This window comes from Ischnura elegans, chromosome 4 (genome assembly GCF_921293095.1).
Source record: "Ischnura elegans chromosome 4, ioIscEleg1.1, whole genome shotgun sequence".
Taxonomy (NCBI): Eukaryota; Metazoa; Arthropoda; class Insecta; order Odonata; family Coenagrionidae; genus Ischnura; species Ischnura elegans.
In genome coordinates this window covers 41,117,339-41,137,436 of record NC_060249.1, presented here as the reverse complement: position 1 = coordinate 41,137,436, position 20,098 = coordinate 41,117,339, and the positions used below count along the sequence as shown (strand labels likewise).

The 20,098-nt window shown below is 40.5% G+C and overlaps 2 protein-coding genes across 2 annotated transcripts; one reads left to right on the top strand and one right to left on the bottom strand.

Annotated features, from left to right (window-relative positions):
• Window positions 1-603: 603 nt before the first annotated feature.
• On the top strand, window positions 604-4,162 carry LOC124157344. Its single transcript, XM_046531989.1, has 3 exons — window positions 604-772; window positions 2,834-3,080; window positions 3,717-4,162. Exons 1-3 carry the CDS (start codon window positions 656-658, stop codon window positions 3,953-3,955), a joined length of 603 nt encoding a protein of 200 aa, XP_046387945.1. The 5' UTR covers window positions 604-655; the 3' UTR covers window positions 3,956-4,162.
• A 3,384-nt stretch (window positions 4,163-7,546) lies between these two features.
• LOC124157343 (keratinocyte proline-rich protein-like) lies at window positions 7,547-19,764 on the bottom strand. The gene is made up of 4 exons (XM_046531988.1): window positions 19,682-19,764; window positions 11,668-11,856; window positions 9,971-10,159; window positions 7,547-8,747 (listed from the first exon to the last, which is right to left on the bottom strand). The coding sequence occupies exons 1-4, from the start codon at window positions 19,727-19,729 to the stop codon at window positions 7,620-7,622; spliced, it is 1,554 nt and encodes a 517-aa protein (XP_046387944.1). The 5' UTR covers window positions 19,730-19,764; the 3' UTR covers window positions 7,547-7,619.
• Between the last annotated feature and the right edge of the window lie 334 nt (window positions 19,765-20,098).

The window sequence follows — 20,098 nt, the reverse complement described above, 5'->3', positions numbered from 1 at the left end:
TTCTTTTCTTTTAGATTATTAATCACTACGTCATACAAGGCCTTCCTCTTCCATAAAAACATTTCAATTCGAACTGTTGGTTAAAATGATAAACATTAGTATGCCTGATTGTACTGCTTACGACTAAGAAATTAAATTTTTGCCATTATTTAGCCTACGTTTTATAACTTTCAAGAGTACTCAACAATTACTCAAAGTTGAAAGAAGCCAATGAAAGATTCTAATTCTTTCTTGAGGCAAGAAAAACACAATGTAGAAAGGTAAGATGTTTATGTTTCGGTCCTTCCTCCCTTTAAAATTTTCTTCCTCCCCCCTGATGCCGTAAGACACGGGCAGATGCCGAAAAGGTTTCTGCTCATCAATTCCTCCTGAATGAACCGCTCCTGCCCCGCCCGGAAAATTGCAAATACCTCCCCTTTCCATCTTCGCGCACCCCAAGTTCACCCCGCGTCACCTCCCACCAAGATGATCTCCTCTGCCCTTGGGCGGGAAGATGGCAAGAGGCGGGGAGCCATGTTCTTGTTGGCTGGATTCAAGGCCAACCCACCCCCCCCCCCCCGGCCGCCACCGCGGGTATAAAGGCTGGGGTCAGCGCATGCAAGGGTCCATCAGCATTCAAGTACTCGCACCAGCCGGAGCAACTTCAAGCACAACCATGGCCAAGCTTCAACTCTCCCTCGTCGCCGCGATGCTCCTGGTCGCCGGAGCACACGCCGCTATCAAAGACAAGTGCCCGTTTGCCATCGGGAAGTACCCCTTCGACCCTGAGAAGGTGAGATAAGGCTGGCGTCACCCCTTAGCTTCTCGGAAAACGAAGAAAAATTATCTAGGGTCTTAGTCAATAATTGAAGACAGCGTTCTCGAGTTTCTTGTCGGCTTACGGAGATTTATCCGCGATCCAGAGCAAATTTACTGCCTTAAAACTTGTATATAGCTAAAAATATTAGTTTCAGAGACGATTCACTTTCGTCTGATATACAACTTCCACAAATTTCAATATTTTATAGTCTCAATTAGAAATATCCGAGGCGACATGACGCCAAAAATGTGTGATATTTGAAGATTGACAAATTAAGAGGGTTTCCATAAATTCTTCCTTTCGTAATATTTATTCATATTGATGAGTTTTGTTTTAGAACATAAACATCGGACGGTTACCAGTCTTTTCAAGCAGCCGAGATGATTTTCTAGAGCCTTTTAAGAATTCTTCTTTCAACCAGCCGATGACGTCTATCGTTCTCCTTCATTATAGGACCTCGTATAATTTTCTCAATGCGTTCCAGCCGTTGTCTCCCTGGCTCAGGCTCTTACAGTATTGATTATTCTCCAATTTTTTGTACCCTAATGGAATGCTGTAATTTTGAGACATTTAATTCGCCCGTCAGAAATAAAATCATTAGGTTCGATAGATGAGTATGAGCTACAGCATACTTTTGGACGCCATTTATTCCATTAAATTCCAAAGACTCGCGCAATATATTTTGAGAGAGTAACTTACAAGCGCAAAACGTTGATGTAAAAAATATTTGCGATCAAAAATTCATTAAAAATTCTCATTTCGTTTTAGTAAGTAGTTGATATAAATTTCTTTGCTCTTTCATAACCTTTCAAGTAAAAAGATTTTCATCTTTGATTTAAAAGAATATCTTTCTCCGGCAAATACTTTACCAAGTTTAGCGAAAATGATTACCAATATTCAAAATTTGACCCTTCGAAACCTATTCCAAGGCATTCGTTCAAACTGAAGCAAATCAAACAAGGTGCAACACTTTCACGTCCTTTGCTTACCATCAACGCCATTTCCGCTTTCATAATACTGCTGAAGCAGGTGACGTAATTTCGCACGAATTTCATTCGGCGCTGTCATTAATCAGATGGAGGAACCGGTTTTTCGGAGTTCTCTCGGAGAGAGAGGGAAGAGGCTGAATGTTGACCTTAAGGAACGCGGAGGCGCGTGGGTAGCCTTGAACTTGTACAGCGATGACCTGGGACAATGTTTGGGTTTTCAGCTCTCAAGAAGCGATTCTCATGGCACGCCATTTTTAGCAAGATAGTTTGTTTCCGAATGCGCAATATGCATTACATATGAGTTTGTTATTCTTGTGTTTGTTCTAAAAATAGTGTGAAAGTGATATAAGACGCCTACATTCATATTCGCAGGATATGTACTACCGTTGACAAAAAGTGATAATAATTATTATTCGCAGCGTTAATATTCCGAAAAAGTGAATGAAAAGAACCTAGCTAAAACAATATAAAGATTTAGTTTCATTCGAATAATTCAAATTCGATGGTGGATATTCCCTTGATTATTATTCCAATAATGTATGCTACGATTAGACGCGAAAGGCTCTGGCAAATAGGCCTAAAGTTCGAAATTTCAAGGTATATATTTAGGATAACTGACTGCCAAAATAGCCGGCTAATAGCCTTCGAATACCTGTGGTTCTGTTCGCGGTTTAGGTGAAATTTTCTCGTGCGATGCGATATTGAGAGCTTACAGGTATTTGAAAACTCTTGATGCCGTGGGGAGTATGCGAAAATTGTGTAAATTTGTAGGAGAGAGTAGAGATTTATCTCTAAAGTGTCATTTGTTCACTGTCCGAGGTGAATAAGATAATATTTGAAGGATTGTACACATAAGAAAGGAGAAATTTCGTAAAACATCAGGAAGAAGCTCTAAGAAGCTGTAATGAATGAAATATAATTATTTCAACAAAATATAGTGGAAATTTTTACTCGTATTTTAGGTCCATTGTTATAGATAATATTTAACAAGGAATCATTTTGAGTGCCTCTCATTGAAATAGAAATATATATTTCTTATTTTCAGATGGTCGGAAAATGGTACGTCATTACTTGCGCATCCAACCATCCCGATCAAGAAACTAAGTACTGCCCTAAATATGAAGTGACCTATCAAAAGACAAGCGGGGACGAGAAATTCGAAGTCAAGTTCACTGCCCTGGACAAGAACAGGAAGGAGCTGTCTTATGAGGGTGTGAGCAAGCCATGGCAGAATGAGAAGGTTTCCATGCTCTTCGGAGTAATGAAGAAGAGTGATGCTGAGAAATATGACGGTAAGTCCAAAATCTGCTTATCCAAACTGTTCAGTAACTTACGCTATGAAGTCATTAAATATAAAGAATTTCTTCAAGCCTTATTTGTCCTTTTTTTGTAATAACGCTCCTTTCGAAAGCGGTTTTTCCAGAGGTTAACGATTTTACACGGGAAAACGAAGTTTATCTATAGTACCTAACATGTCGAGTTTCTCCCTAATAAAATCTCTCTACAGTGAAAAATATTAATTTTATAAACGGAATTTGTCAAAGAGAGCCTAAGACTCTCTACAAATCATCTATTTGTAGGTATTACTATGTGCACGCCAAAAGTTCGGGTGCTTCGCTCCCCTAAATTTATTTAAATTCTTATCGATGAGGCCTCCTTGCTTATGATAAATGTAGTGGTTAAATAGGAGTAAACTTAACTTGTATCTTTGAGGAGAGAGCTTTAACCGTAATTTCCACATTCAACACAGGCGGGAAAAGGCACAAAACCGCTGTTTATTTTGAAACCATGCTTCAACTGGGTTACCAATAGAGTACCTAGTAGAGTAACCACTGTTAGTAGTAACACTGTTAGAAAAAATTACCACTGTAATAATGGCAGAATGAAATGTTTACCCCAATGAGTCTCATTATTCCTCGAATTTTCAGGAGTCTACATGGAGTCCATCATCGCCACCGATTACGACAACTACGCCGTTTACTTGGGGTGCAAGCCAACGTTCGATGCGGCCAAGAACGACTTTGGGCGCCAATACCGCGCCGCAGTCCTCTCCCGCAAGCCAACATTGAGCGAGGACATCAAGAAGACCCTTGTCAATGTTCTCAGCGGATATGACATCAAAGAAACTGAATTCAAGGTTATGGAACACACGGAATGTCCCGAATAAGAAGTGAGCTCCGGTTATAGAAATTATAAAATTACTACAAAAACTGTAAAATCACTGTGACGAAACATGTTTATCACACTTATACAAACTGTAGCCTTTGAGTAATTGACCACTGATTGCAACTGTTTGGATTGATGATTTGATACATTTGGTTGGTGTAATTGATTGCTGTGTACATTAAAAAAATAAAATCACTATTTCAGTGTATGTCTAGTCATTTGATTATTCCTATTTTCCAAATTATCCGGTCTAGGAAATTCTAGGTGTTCAGTCTGAGTATTTGCTACAGTAAAAATTAGAAGGCAGTGTCCGTGCGTATTTTTTGTCAGCCTCGAATGTCTATTGAAAAAAGGTCCGAAGTTCGATTCCCGGTCCAGGGGAATTTTTTTCTCATGGCAAGTTAAGTATATTTCACCGCCGTTTACGGGGCAGACTTCGACATATTACATATACCGTTATGTGCGGCTTTAGCATAGGTTTGAGACTCTCAACTGGTTGTGGCTTCATTGAAGTCCTTTCTCCCTCGCGTCGTCATCCTTGATGTACCGCGAGGGCCTAACTTCTAGCACCGTGAGCCTGGGAAGAATTGCCATGGGAAATCAGGAACCTGGATAGCGTAGCAGCGGCCCGGAATGCCAAAGGTCCGTATTTCGATTCCCGTTCGATTCCTACCCCCTGAGGGCGGTACTTTAGACCATCGGGGGCGAAAAGAGCCTAGTTGGCGGCAGGGGGGGACGCCGGAGGATCCTGAGGATGTGACCAATTTGTAGGTTCAAGCCTTAATTTTACTTCCATTTTCAGGCTTCTTTTTTAATGTTTACATTGCTTCCCGTATCAAGAAATAATTTTAACCATATGTTTCCTTGCATTTTAAAGTGAGAAAGGTTAAAAAATATTTCTGAGCCTTTCTCGCACAAGTGAAACTTTGGGAGGGGTTTCATCTCATTTGGTATATCGTTGGCACAACTTCACGACACGGAGTACTTCGGCAGTGAGGTTCAGTGTGAATAAAACGGGTGTGAATCCAAAGAGGAATAATAATAATAAAATGATTTTATTGAAGGAGGAATCAGGACATCTGATAATTAGTTTTGGTGGGTTTTCGTAAAATATTTACCTGAATAATCATTTTCCAAACAGATCGGTTCCAAAGATATTATCAAGGCTGAATTAGTAAGTGGTTGGTATTGCATACTATGCAAGGCTGTACTGCATACTTGAGAAAATCTGTAAGTGTACCAAATTTCCTTGATATTCATAGTGTCATTATTCGACAGCATCTAGAAGCAAAAAAAACTGAGTGATCGCTTTCACAAGCCCTTAAATGTGGTATATACAGCAGTTAATAAAAATCAAATCCCATGCTCTTGATGATCGACTTTTTCGAGAGTTATATGTGATGAAAACGACGAAGATTTTAGACGCTTTTACTACACACGGAAGTTCATTAGCTATCAAAAGGTAATTTTATAAGGCGCTTCTACATTGTTCTTGACACTGTAGTACAGTTTTTTGAGAAGATACTTTTCTTAGCGACAGCCATAAGGAGATTAGGAGACGTTGCATTTTTGTTTGAACTATTTGCAATGTTTAATAAGATGAATTTAAAATTGCAGGGAAATGTTACAAACCTTATAAAGGCCAAATATGTAGTGGCCTTGTTTATTTCCAAGTTGCTTTCATTTAAGCGCAACCAAGGGCGGATCCAGGGGATTTTTTTCTGGGGAGGGGGACATAAGGGTCTGACTCGCAAACGATCTTTTCATACTTGAGATTTAAAACAAGGTATGTAGAACACTTACTGTACGAAATTTTCTTTTTATTTTAATGTGAAAGTTATTAAATAATTGAGGCTCCGTAATACACAAAAAGAAACAAACGTATTGATAGCCGTATTAAAAATTTTGCCTATTTTTTAAACGTCTGGGGGGGGGGGGGGGACACATGCCCCTGTGCCCCCCATAGATCCGCCTATGCTCACCGCCAAGATAGTTTTTCTCTTGTGGCGACTGCCCACGATACATACCCTGAGGGGACCACAAGCTGATGGGACCATCCTCTGACACTACATTTTTTTATAGTTACGTTTTATAATGACTGTCACCGAGACACGTCGAAAAAAACATATCGATTATTCAATTTCCTTTGCAACAAGACAATGCACTGAAAGGTATAAATGGAACAGATGGACAAAAATAACAAAGAGTAATATCATTGGAGTCCACATGGCGAAAGAAAGACAGGTGCATGATTAGACTGACTGCCGAGACTGCAGGATGGTAGAATGAGTGCAGACATCCCTTCGGCTAAGACCACAGATGAATAAAAATGTTAGCGTCATACAAACGAAATTAATGGCTTATTTAATGAAATACATAGTTAGTTTACCGATGCGAGCGATGGACAAGAAATAGGGTGGTTTCATATTATTTTTTATTGCCTAAATCGAAAGATTATTACTCCTGGAATACATATTTCACGCCTTCTCATTATTAAATGACGACATCTATATTATTCGCTATTAAATGAAAAGTGTAAATTTTCAAACGCGCAAAAACGCGACGGCTAAATAAGAATACTGGGAAAAGCCCGTGCGACGTCTGGCTGGTGCTGGGTGAAGCCACCTAGGTGCGAGGCTATGAATGCCGCCGCTACGATGCAGGCTGCTTGCTGCCGAGCATGGCGGTAGCGTAGAGTACCCTGCTAGCAGGTAGCGCGTGGTTTAAATAAGGATTATTAATACCCTATCAAACGAAGGAAACTTTCCGACCTTGGGCATTTTTAATAGGTGATTATTAAGAGATGTTTTCCTGAGCTCTGTGCCTCATGCATGCATTGGTAATCTCAGACGATGTAAAAATCCTATCTACTCGTATAGAAACTAGGTCCCTGTGACGTCACGTGGAGTGGCATCGCATGGGCGCCAATCTGGCCTTTTTCAAATGAGGTTAAAATTGATCTTTAACATTCGTCTTAACTGGGATTCATAAAACAAAATAATTTGTATATTATGAATAGACTAACGGTGGGTAACGAATCGCAATCAATGTCATTCGTTTTCTTTGATGAAGGAAACTAACCTATTAGCTGTGAAGGCAACCCGTATGCTTTCCAAGGACATCCCCCTCCCCCCAGCATATTTCTAATTACGTGCCTGACCACGGGTAATCTGTGATTACAGTGCGGCTTAGTTTACAATGGCAATGTCTATTTTTTCGTATCTCTTCCGTGAAGTGATGCACATAGCGAAAATTTTAACATTAGAGCACATTTTATAAGAAATCTCATAAAGAATAATATTAAAAATTAACCTGTCGACTGGTAAATATTATCCTTGCTTGTTATGTTAGCTTTTACGCCAACTTATACATAAATCATAAGTTTATTGATGCAAATCAAAACGGAAATACAACTCATTAACTTTTACTCTTAACTTCTATGCACTTTTGTTAATATCTGGCCCTTAGAGTTCGAGGCGAATACTAAAAGTGTGTAATGGTAACTTATAACGACGTATGCCAATGATATATTACATTTTCATTAAACTTTTTTCCAAATACGGTTGCTGAAAGCAGTAAGACTACAAAGGAATAAACTCCTTGAAAAGGTGTTTATAAATACATACTGTATTCAATTACAATAAGATTCGGCTCACAGCAGCTATTTATTTATCATCTAACCCCTCAAATTTCTTCCGTTTCTTCGGAGGACACTCCGAGAAGAAGGGCTGTGGTATTCCATCGTCTCGCTCCGGACACTCCAAATCGGAGTCGAAGTTCGTCCTCTTGCATCGATCCTGGATGCAAGATTGCTGCGGTTTAGGCTCCTCGTAGCACGACTCTGGCTTCTTAGCTGGCTCAGGGCACTCAGAATAGAAGGGGAAGGGCATATCATCGAGTGGCGTTTTGCCGCCGCAGACCATCTTCGGCGGCGGCGGTGGGGGCGGCGGGGGGCACGGCTCCGGCTTGGATGCCGAGACGGGCGCCAAGCCGGTCACCGCTGCCGTCATCGGCCTGCCCTGGCCAGCCTGCAGTGGCCTTCCCTGGGTCATCTGGGCACCGGGGAGGATTGGTATGGGCTGCGGCGTCGGCGAAGGGACCTTCACATCGAAGCTCGGCGACACGGACGTGCATTTCTTACCGCAAGGCGCCAGAGACTTCGAAGCCTTCCCCGGCTGGGGTGGTAGGGGTGGTAGATTAGGTAGAGGAGGTTGCTTCTTAACCTGTGCGGTTTTGCTGGCGCATGTCTCGAGCTTCGTTGACGCTCGTGATGGTTGCGAACCGCTCCAGCCGGACTGTGAGCAGGAGGAGTAGTGAGGTGCAGCGACTGGGGTGAACGTAAAGTTGGGATCCCTCATGGAACATTCGAAGCGGGGCGGAGACCTGAACGAGTCGCAGATGGATTGGCAAACTTCCTGGAAGGTCATGACTTTGGCTCGAGGGTTGGTTTCAGGGTAGACCACCTCATACTTGGGCTCATGCTGGAACAGGCGCTTGTAGAAGGGCACCTTTGGAGGAGGAGGAGGTGGTGCCTCGTGGTAGCACTTGGATTTCTTTCCATCTGGACTCGGGATGTCTTTGGGGGCGAAGCTTGTCCTGTAGCCTATTCTCTCGACCAGAGGGTGGCAGAAGCGTGGAGTTTTATTGATCATTTTGAGCCTGAGGACTTCTCCCTCGACCTGATCAGGTGTCAAGGAAACAGGATCCCCACACATTACCTCCCCTACTTCCTTCTCCCACACCTTGCCACACAACCAGTCCCCCCACCCCTTCTTACGCTTTGGGCGCGGAGGCTGTTTAAAAAGAGATTGAATGAGTTATATTTTCCATCAATGCCTTAGAAACAAGAGAATATCGTGATTTCATAAACTTAGGTGTTATTGGGAGGCGACAAATTTGGAAGTGTGTGTTACCACTCCAAATTGTCCATCCCCATAATTTTTAATCCATAAAGAAACAGCTTTAAACATTATTTCATAAAATGTTTTGGAGGACAATGATACCCATACTCAATGGTAAATTTATAGTTACAATTGATAAATCAAAATGGAAAGTATACCATAGTCCAAAAGTAAACATAAGTGTATCACTGTATCAAATTTTAGAAGTCATATAATGATGACAAATCTGACCTTTGAAGTTAAGTACTTGCAACATTCAACTAGTTCTTAATTTAATGATGACAGATTTTGAGTACTACATAGTACTATATCATGCTGTTGACTCACTAATTGTGAGTGAGAGACTGGTTTTAGCTCTGGAAGTTGTGGAAAACTGCATGTGTTCCTTTTTTATAAAGCAAAATCCCACAACATTAGCCTAAATATGATGTCTTATGGGCCTCATATGATAAGTAAAAAATTATACTAAAAATTTACGTTGGTTTTTGGAAATATATTAATAGTTTGTGAATAGAGTTGGAAATGACAGCAATCACTATGACCCATGATGGATAAAAAACTAAGTGGATTAAAAAGTTTACAGATCATAGACTGATATGATTTTAATAGCCCTAAGAAAGAAATCATTTCTCTTCTATTTAGGTAATACCCATGTCAAGGCTGATTGAAGAGAAGATTGAAGGAAAAGCATGCTCCTTTAGCACCAACCCAGTGGTCAGCTTTACGATAAATGGCATTTAGTGCGTCACTTGTTTTTGTGACTAAAGTGCTGGTGATCAAGATATATATATATAGTCACCAAGGTCAGCCACCTGGCTGAGGTCGTTGCCCTGGGACCCTGAGGTCCCTGCCGCTGCCGCCAGGGTACGCGGTACATAGCACCAGCAAGGCACCGCGAGATGGAGATGCTAGAGAGACGCTCACGGAATGGCAAGGGAGAAGGACTCGAGACATAGACGAACTGTATCGCTAACCATCCAAATAAACGTGGTCGGATTTACTTCTGTTTAATTTATTAAAGTGACGTTAATCACCTACATATCCCTAACCCCTTCACAACTTTCAATAAGCAGTACAGTTGTGATGACCTTTTTAAAAAAATTATTCTTATTTACCAAGGAGTATGGGGGCAGATTTTCCATATCTGTTGATCCTGAGCTGCCAATTGTTGGTTGACCAAGAAATGCAGGACGAGGCTCTCCAAGTTTTGGCTCGTAATAAGGATAGGAGCACTTTCCTCCAGCACATGACGTATCGTAAAGGAGACAAGAGGTGTACACCCCTACAGGGTTCTTGGAGGCATACTGAAAAGAGAAAATGATCAATTTATTACAACTATGATACAGATAGGCGAAGCATTCAAAATAAGATGCTACCAAAGAATGATGAAGATAAAATGGATGGACTGCATAAGAGGGCTGTTCGGAAAGTAGCAACTGTTTGTTTACTACATGAAAAGTAGAGGGGGTAGTACCACCATTGTTATGCCAGCACACACGGCAGGTCAGTTGGCGTAGAGTCGTGGTAGAGTAAAGGTTGTTTGAGTGTTGGTTGTTTTTTGGTAGCTTGTCAAAATGTGTGCTGCAATAGAAAATCACCACAAGTGTGAAGTGCGTGCTATTATCCGATTGTTCACAGTTAAACAGTATTTGGCAGCAGCAATTCATAGGGCACTTTGTACTGTGTATGGCCCAAAGATTATGAGTGAAGGCGTTGTTTTGGAATGGGTTTATGAATATGAAGAAATGGCTTAGCTCCCAGCAATTTTAGGATAATGAAGACCTCAAAGATGCGGTCACCAGATGCTAATGGCTCAGGCTGGAGATTTTTTTGCTAAAGGAATTTCAGAGTTTGTTTATAGGTATGATGAGTGCCTAAATTTTCATGGAAATTGTGTTGAAAAGTAAAGGAAAGTCATAGTAATAGGATGTATACATGTAATACATTTAGTAAATCTACTAATGTACTTCATTTATACATAGTTACTTCCTGAACAGTCCTTGTAAAATGAGGGAGTACTAAGGAAAATGGAAAAAAGAGATGTCTTCTAAAAAACCCTATCAAGAAGAACTTCAACAGCCACATCATATGGCAAGACAACCTGATGAAGAAAAATTTGTAGGAGCAATAGATGTGTAGAAAAGCATAGAATGGTCCTAAATTACGTAGTTGCATGGCTAAATTACAGAGCTTCTAATTGTTTTAGTTTACTTGAAATGTATCATCCTATAGGTACCTAAAAGATGTAACATGTTTACTGAGCAGTTTCATCACTTGCTGCTATGAATGATTGGAAAAAATTTTGCCCTTTAATGGAATGTAGTATTAAATACATATTTTGAAAGCACTACGCCACAAGATTGCTAGTGTATAAACATTCAATACATTTTTGTTTGCTCCTGCAGGTACATCAGTATGAGAGCTTAACATCTCATGTTTTTATAATTTGCCTGTTTTTGAGTTCAGTGATGGATGAGATTAAATGACTGACAAACCCCCCACCTATTTATTTCAAATCCACACATAGATTCACACACACACAAATCCACACAAATCCATGTCTTTGACGCATCATTTCATTTGAAGTAGGTAAAAAAAATGACAAAAATATATGACGCAAATGAAATAAGAGAGGGAAGCCCTCCTTCAAGGGCTTTAAAAGTGAATGCTATTCCTAGCCTACCATACAACTAAGCACATTTGATAGTCAGATTATGTAGTCCAAAATCACACTCTGTAAAGTATTTCATTTTTGAAACACATTCTTCACCTACGAAACGTTCTATTGTTCAATTACGCATAGACTCTATACCTGATTCTCCCATGGATCTGGGTATTTGGTAAAATCAGTGGATTCAGTTATTTTTATATCTTCATCTTCTTTAAGCTCACACAGATATGGAGTTCTAGGTGAATAAATGAAATGGGGAGCCTCAGAGGGACAATTTCCACCTCCTCCAAGACAACCAATTGAGGCTGATGTTCTCTGCCAAATGATTTTCTGAAAATAAAGAAGAAATCACTCATGAGAAAGAAACTTGATATAGCAATTAAAGGTTCTGGAATTAAAAACTTTTGATAATTTGCAATAAAATTTTTCTTTCTTAAGTGCAGAGTTTTGGCACAGCCAATAAGCCAGGACATAGGAATGTAAGCATATTCCTTGAGAAGAAGTATAAGGGTACAAAGAAGTATAGAGAGTTGAAGGAACTGGTGCAAGATAGGAAAATAGATGCCATCCCTCATAAATCTACTAATAATTATCAAAAAAGAGAACTTGATGGCATAAGGTGTAAGTCTTGACATCATCATCATCATCATCACTGGTCAACAATCCTAGGATTGGTTTGACGCAGCTCTCCACTCAGTTCTCCTATCAAATAATCTTTTCACACCTACGTATTTCTTCTCTTTCACATCCTTCTTCACTTGTTCCATATATTTTGTTCGAGGTCTTCCTTTTCCGTTCTTGCCTTCCACTTCTCCTTCGACGATTGTCTTCACCAGGCCATCATGTCTCAAGATGTGGCCTATAAGGTTGTTCCGTCTTCTTGTTAAGGTTTTCATGAGGCTTCTCTTCTCTCCCACTCTTCTTAGGACTTCCTCGTTACTAACTCGGTCGATCCATTTGATCTTCATCATTCTTCTGTAGCACCACATTTCGAAAGCCTCTATCCTTGCTTTCTCCGCTGCAGTCATTGTCCATGCCTCACTTCCGTATAGGAGCATACTCCAAATGTAGGTTCTTATAAATTGTTTCTTTACTTCCATATTTAAGTTTCCCGCTGTAAGGAGGTCTCTCTTTTGGTGGAATGCTCTCTTCGCCTGGGCTATTCTGCTGATAATTTCTTTCTTACTTCTCCTGTCACTAGTTATCTTGCTTCCCAAATAACCGAATTCATCCACCTCTATCAGTTTTTGCTTCCCTATTTTAATGTTAGTCTTGACTTCTTCTCTTCTGCTGCATACTAAGATCTTGGTTTTCTTCGTGCTTGTTTTCAGTTGATATCTACCCATTACCCTACCCATATTAATCAGAATATTTTTCAAATCCCTCTCTGTTTCTACTATAACGGCTATGTCATCGGCAAATCTTAGCATGCTAATTTTTTCTCCATGGATATTCACTCCCAATGCCTTTTCTTTGATTTCATTAATGGCTTTCTCAAAGTATACGTTGAAAATTACAGGTGACAATGAGCAGCCTTGTTGCACTCCTTTCATAATTCTTGCTTCTTCACAGCTGGGCCCTGATTTTATCGCCGCTACTTGGTTTTTGTATAAACTGTGGATGATTCTTCTGTCATTATAAAGAACCCCAATTTCCTTTAGAATTCCAAGCATTGTGCTCCAGTCCACGTTGTCGAATGCTTTTTTTAAGTCCACAAATGCAAAGAACATTGGCTCGTTCTTTTCCATTCTCTTCTCTATGAGCAGTCCAAGGGCCAATATTGCTTCTCTTGTGCCTTTGTTTTTTCTGAATCCAAATTGGTCCTCATCCAAGTACTCCTCTGCTTTTCGTTCTATTCTTCTATAGATGATCCTTGTCAGTATCTTCGACGCATGAGTAGTAAGGCTTATAGTTCTAAAGTCTTCGCAGTTCTCCACTCTTTTCTTCTTAGGAATAGGGATTATAATGTTCCTCTCGAAGCCCTTTGGTATCTCACCTGTCAAATACATTTCACTAATGATTTTGTATAGCTGGTTCAACGTCTTTTCTCCTGAATTTTTAATTAGTTCTGCAGGAATGTCATCAATGCCAGATGCTTTATTTATCCTCAGGTCTCTTACAGCCGCATCAAATTCTGATCTTAAAATTGGGGCTCCCATGTCATCGGCATCCACTTCCCTCTCGTTTTCGATAGCATTCGTTCTGAGGCTGCTTCCTTTGCACAGATCTTCCAGATATTCCTTCCATCTCTTCCCTTTTTCTTTGTTTCCAATCATTAGTTCTCCGTTTTTGTCCCTAAGGGTATTACATCTTACTTTAAAGTGGTTCCTCACTATCCTATAGGTGGCCTCTACTTTTCCATGTTTAAGATTGTTTTGTACGTCTTCACAAATACTTTTCATCCACGTTTCTCTAGCCTTCCACGCTTTACGACTTATCCTCTTGTAACGATTCTGTCCTTCCTCTGTTTTCGCAGCCTTGTATTTTCTTCTTTCTTCAATGAGATCTAATACTTCCTGCGCGATACATGGTTTTTTGATAACGACTCTCCTTTTACCAAGAACTTCCTCAGCTACTGCCTGCAGACCACTTCTAATGGTTTTCCAACTCTGTTCTATTGGTTTATTGGCCGTATCCTCCCCTATTTTCTTTTCTACAGCCTCTTTAAAAGCCAGTTGATGCTGAACCTCCCTCAATTTTTCAACCTGCCATATGTTTTTCACGGCTTTCTTCAATTTTTTAAATTTTAGGTGGCATTTCATCATAACTAAGTTATGGTCACTATCGATATCTGCTTCTGGATAACTTTTGCAGTCCTTTACCTGGTTCCTGAATCTTTGTTTCACTAGAATGTACTCGATTTGGAATCTTCTAAGGTCTCCTGGCATCTTCCACGTGTATCATCTTCGCAGGGGGTTTTTGAATAAAGTGTTGGCAACCACTAGCCTGTGCTCAGTGCAGAATTCAAGTAGCCTTTCTCCTCTTTCATTTCGGTTACCTAACCCATATTTCCCAGTTATTATTCCGTCTTGACCTTCGCCGACGATGGCGTTCCAGTCACCTAAAATAATGAGATTTTCTTCCCCTCTTACCTGCTTGATAACTTCCACTATATCTTGGTAGACATCTTCTACTTCTTCATCTTCATAATCTGACATAGGGATGTAAACCTGTACCACTACAGTAGCTACAGGTTTAGTATCTATCTTCACCATTACTATCCTTTCATTAAACCGCAAGTAGCTTTTGACACGCATCCCGGCACTCTTTCTAAGCATTATGCCTACTCCAGCATTACCATTTAGCGATCCTGTGTGTATCATTCTGTAGCTTCCACTCCATAAGTCTCCTTCCTGGGGCCACTTCATTTCGCTAATGACTGATACGTCGAGGTTCATTCTTTGCATCTCCACATTCAAGTTCTCCAGCTTACCGCAGGTACGAAGTGATCTAACGTTCCATGTTCCTATCCTTAACATTCTATCACCTTTGACCGACGTACCCTCTCGAGTAGTCCCCACCCGGAGATCCGAATGGGGGACTAGTTTATCTCCGGAATATTTTACCCGAGAGAATTCCATCATGTCATTATATAAATTGAGTGGGGTAGGTGCGACTCCTTGGGATGATAATGTGGTGGTTTCCCCTTGCATTCCGCATCGCAGTACTACAGCCGTTAAAGTAAATGTTACCACGCCCGTAGTGAAATGTGTGCCGCTGTACCGACCAGTATGGTCTCCACCTTCGCACAGGTGAAGAAGAGCTGCTGCCCTCTCCCCTGGGTGATGAGAGGCATAATTATTGGAGGCCCCGAGTCGCAGGTTTCTTCACAGGTTTTGGTATCATTTAAATGGTCTACCTTACCCAAGGGTAGCCCAATATCCCCTCAGAACACCGCCGCTTTTTGTCCACGACTGCTTATTCGACGAGAGAACTCGCTTATCTCGCAGCTAACCTCTATATCTAAAGGTCGACCCACCATCCGCAACCCGGTGGACGCACTCGGTGGCTTTAAGCTCAGCCACGAGAAATCTTGACATAAGAGTATAAAATAGGTTAATTGATTTACATCACACCATCTTGAATGCTAACCGAAAAAGTCTAATTTTTAATTTAAGTACATATTCTGGGACTGGCCACAGTGAAAAATTTATGGAGTCACCTGCAAATGCACAAGTTGTGCAAAAAATCCTATTAAGAGATCCAGGTTCGAATCCCAGTCAATGTGAATGGTTTTTTTCTCTGTGGAATTTTCACACCATCTGATTTTCATGTAAAATTTATGAGATTTTGTTCAAAATCAGTAATTCTCACCCAAATTTATAGTTATGAGTCCAAAGTAAAGAGGGCATTAAACATTTACAATGTTATTGGAAAATTTCTGTTTTAGTTTTAATTCATCTGAAGATTCCCACAAATCCAAATATGATTCATAAGTCACTTCAAATGTTATAGATTGATCTATAAGAGGAAAAATGGTCAAAAAGAAAGTCATATGATACTTCCCACAGTAGCAGACAATTTTTTAAACTAGTGAAAAGAAATTTTGTGCACTTTTAGATTGTGCATCATCTAAAACAGCAGTCTTAGTGTTTAAGTACTGAAATTTGGATAATTCAAAGGTATCATAGTTCAAAAAGCTCAGACTAAGATGGTTATAGCAAAAGGTTTTACCACATCCAGATCAACACAGATGCAGTGGCACCGACTCCATATGGGTTACACTTAAAAAACTTAAAACTAACCACTTATAAAATTTCCCGGGGCAAGATCTCGGTTTGGGCCCCCCCAATATTTTTTGTAAGTCGGCATCCCTGGACAGATGCAACAGATCCATCACATATGAAAGAGATACTGTGATTTGCACTAAAAATTTTTTTTCACTGAACAATGCAATTGATAATTTCATACCCTTTTTACGCACCTGAAGGCATCAAAAGTCATTGCGTAGTGGATAAAGTTTTTCAGTGGAACTTGCAAATTCTTTTTCATTTATATAACTTATGCATATTTATATAGCGTATTCATTAGGTAATAGCAGAGGGTAAAATGGATATATATTGGTATATGTCAGAATGTTTACTCTATAGAGTGAACATTCTGACATATGCCAATGATATAGTTGAACTTTAATGTTGCTCTGGCTCCACTTTTGAAGTAATGATTTGAGTATCTTTTTTAATTCAACTTTCCAGGAATGCATGAAGTTAATCGCAATGCGCCGTGTTGTATTCAGGTTACTTTTACCATTCTCTATTATTCGAGATATATTTTAGAAAATTTGTATATAATTCGTGCTTGAAAACGAAATAAATTATTTAAGTGAGAACTCCTTTGTACTGGATAATAAAGGTTTTGTAAGATGTGATTCCAGTGAAACAGAAAAGCATCGCCACTTTCGACTATCGGAAACACATTACAGGGCAGGAGAGAATGAATTGCCCCGGTGGGAAACGGAATCCCCAGCATTTCTCTTCCTCCGACTTACTCCTCCCGTGGCCGCAACGCAGCGGCGGCAGCTTTCATTCAATCTCTCTCCATCGCATGTGAGAGTCGTAAAGTGTGCACTTCACTTGATTCCTTCATTAAAAGCTTTCCCAGAACCTTCTCTTCGTCTTCTCGGCCGTTCTCCGGGGCCGTGGCAAGGGATCAAGTGCCCGGAACGGTGGTATGTCAGCCCGGAAATGGAGCGCATCCTCTCCTCACCATTCGTACTTCCGCGCTCACCCTCCCTGTACTTTCTCACCGCACCTCGCATCACCCCAGACTCACCTCGATGAACTGGCGTCGATGCTGTTGGGGACTCATCCCTTCCAATATTCGAGGTATAGAATATGTTCCGCAGAGAATTTAATGAAGTTATTATGAATCAGCGTAAATTAGATAAAAATGTTTTAAAACCACAATTTCCATTAAATATATATATATTTTTTAATTTCCGAGGGAGGGCCTTCGGATACCCCTTCCATTGGTATTCCATACACCATACTTTGAATCACAATGAAGTAACTCTCTCAGAATATGCTCGGAACCCTGAGGGAAGCCAAAGACGGATTAGTTTTCCTGGAATTGGAGTTTGGAGGGAGGGCCAACAGCTGATGTCTTTTGCGTCAAAAGCATACAGCGAAAAAAAAATGGTTTGATAAACTGAGAGGGAAATATTCTTAACGCAGACATCTAAGAGGTGATTCTAGATTTAGACGATCTCCTTCCTTGTCCCGGGTAGAACTTATACCTAGGCCTCCTTGATTTTTACAAAATCGAATTCAGTATATACTGTTCACGACCTACAAATTGCTCGTTCATATAATATTGTCAATGTTGACTCACTCAGACTCTCAACCTGTATGTTGGTTTGGATAGGAGAGCGTGAAGCTCTTCCCTGGCTGTGCCACCAGTGTGAAATTCGCACGCCGCTGGGAATTAATATAAGTATAATTTAAGAATACCGGGACTAGCCACGGTGTTATCTTTATGGAGTCACCCGCAATGCACAAATTGTGCGAAAAATTCACAGAGAAAACTGATTCGCCTTGACCAGGATCAGGAAATTGGTCAAGAGCGACTGCCTCTATCTGGTCAAAGTTCGGACTCTGCTCTCCGGCTTTGGCGCTGTGGGCACGATTCGGACTGCTTGTGGCATCATATGCTTAGCAGTCCATACCACCTTTTCCGGTATAGTCCTCAAATTTCCACAGGTAAGGATGACGCCGCGGCAGCTCAACTGGCTAAAGCACTCGACCGGTAATCCGGAAGGTTATCCGGGTTCGTATCCTGGTCAAGGCGAATGATTCTTTTCTTTGTGGATTTTTCGCTCAATTTGTGCATTGCGGGTGACTCCGTAAAGATATCACCGTGGCTAGTCCCGGTATTCTTCAATTAATGGTAAACAGTCATTCACGACCTGTCTCCCTATCTCCTGCCTTTTCTTTAACCTGATATAGTTCTTTCAGCTGACTTACCATTCAACTTTAGCCGTGAAAACCCCTCCTCCTCGCTGTTCGAGCCTCCACTCCCGTCCGCCTCCAACCATCTCAACAGTTTAACAGTTTACCCCCTCCCTACTCCGTTCTTCCGCCAAATTCCTTTCTAATCGTTCACCAACGGTCCGCAATCGACAAGAAAACACCCCTCCCCCCTCCGTCCGCCCTCAAATTTCTTTCCCTATTTATTCTGGCAAAGTTTTCACCGAACCATCAATTCAATTCTATGTTGTTGTGAAGATCTTTAACTTCATGCATCGAAAAGGGCCTCTTGGAGGTCGAAATAGTGCTATTCGCTTGTGTTAATTTGCATCATGACTTGCTCCGCTGAACTTATTCTCCTTGCAATTTTTCCTGAGTGAGTGTTTGTTTGTGTGGGTGAGTGTCAAGTGAGAGGCTGTGTTTGATCCCTGCAGTAATTTGCTTCATCCCAGGTATCCAAGACAATAAACTCGGGTCGATGCATAACGGACGACTTTAATACATTATGCCCTGTGGAGAACCCTCATATTGCTGTCCAATCGTGATGTAATTCAGGCCAACGAATTAAAATGATTCCTGTTTTTATGCTTGATTTTGACAGTACATGGTTTTGACAAGGGAAAGAGTATTCGTTTTATTTTTCAAGTTTCACGCCAAGCGCCTGACATATTCGGGTAAGTTTCGGAAGAGTAATGATGCCGCCTTAGAATTGTTATCACTGGCTACATGTTACTTGTTACAATAAGCTCTGGAAGTTAAATTAGCCCTCAATTCTTTGTAATTATAAACATAATAAGGGAAAACTGCATTCTCCAGTGAAATCACAATGAATATACCGCGTTTTTAATAACAAACACTCTAACAAGCACAAAAAAATCATAACCGCGGCTTCACAAAGTAAAATATGCATATAAAGTTTGGAAAAGGAATCATATTTCGCTAGGCAACATATAACATTAATTGAAATAGGCGAATTAAACGTACTGAGGACATCTGAATGATATTTTATGGGTGCTCAAGTGAAAAACTGAGTTAAATTACTTTTTGTGAAATATAAACAAAGCCCCGAATGAACATGCAACATGTATTTTAGCCCGCACATATACTATTTACAAGTGTAGTACCCATTAAAGAAATCTCCTCATCGCATTGAAAAGGTCCCTATCATAAAAGATAGAATAAATTCCTACCTTTAATAGAGGCTGCTTAGAAATGAGACTGGCGATAGATGTTTCCATACTAAAAATTTTGAGGATCTCATCACTGGGTAGCAACAATGATTGCCAGTAAACAAAGAGCTATTTGGCAAATAAGCCTCTAATTCCACGGCATCGCAGTCGTAATCAATTTGTAAATGCTAAATCTTTATGACGGAAAAACTATGCCCCTGAGATATTGTAATAAAATTATTTAATCTGTGGAAGAACTATTCGCAGGTCTCCTTAGGGAAACTGCAAGATTCCTCATGAGCAAGCCAAGCGTGGGGAATCAGCACCCGATTAACTAGGTACTCTACACAATATCCTCCCTAGATAAAAACGCTTGGAATAATATCGTCCTTCAAGGGTCCTAAATGTTTGGGTAGACTCGTTCAAGACTACCTTAAT

What these genes read in the sequence shown, in the direction of transcription:
- LOC124157343 (XM_046531988.1), bottom strand. Translation starts at nt 19,729, where the DNA reads ATGGAAACATCTATCGCCAGTCTCATTTCTAAGCAGCCTCTATTAAAG. An exon ending in CTAAGCAGCCTCTATTAAAG is followed by an intron (nt 11,857 to 19,681) that starts GTAGGAATTTAT and finishes CTTTATTTTCAG; the next exon opens with AAAATCATTTGGCAGAGAAC. An exon ending in CAGATCCATGGGAGAATCAG is followed by an intron (nt 10,160 to 11,667) that starts GTATAGAGTCTA and finishes TTCTCTTTTCAG; the next exon opens with TATGCCTCCAAGAACCCTGT.
- LOC124157344 (XM_046531989.1), top strand. Translation starts at nt 656, where the DNA reads ATGGCCAAGCTTCAACTCTCCCTCGTCGCCGCGATGCTCCTGGTCGCC. An exon ending in ACCCCTTCGACCCTGAGAAG is followed by an intron (nt 773 to 2,833) that starts GTGAGATAAGGC and finishes TCTTATTTTCAG; the next exon opens with ATGGTCGGAAAATGGTACGT. An exon ending in TGATGCTGAGAAATATGACG is followed by an intron (nt 3,081 to 3,716) that starts GTAAGTCCAAAA and finishes TCGAATTTTCAG; the next exon opens with GAGTCTACATGGAGTCCATC.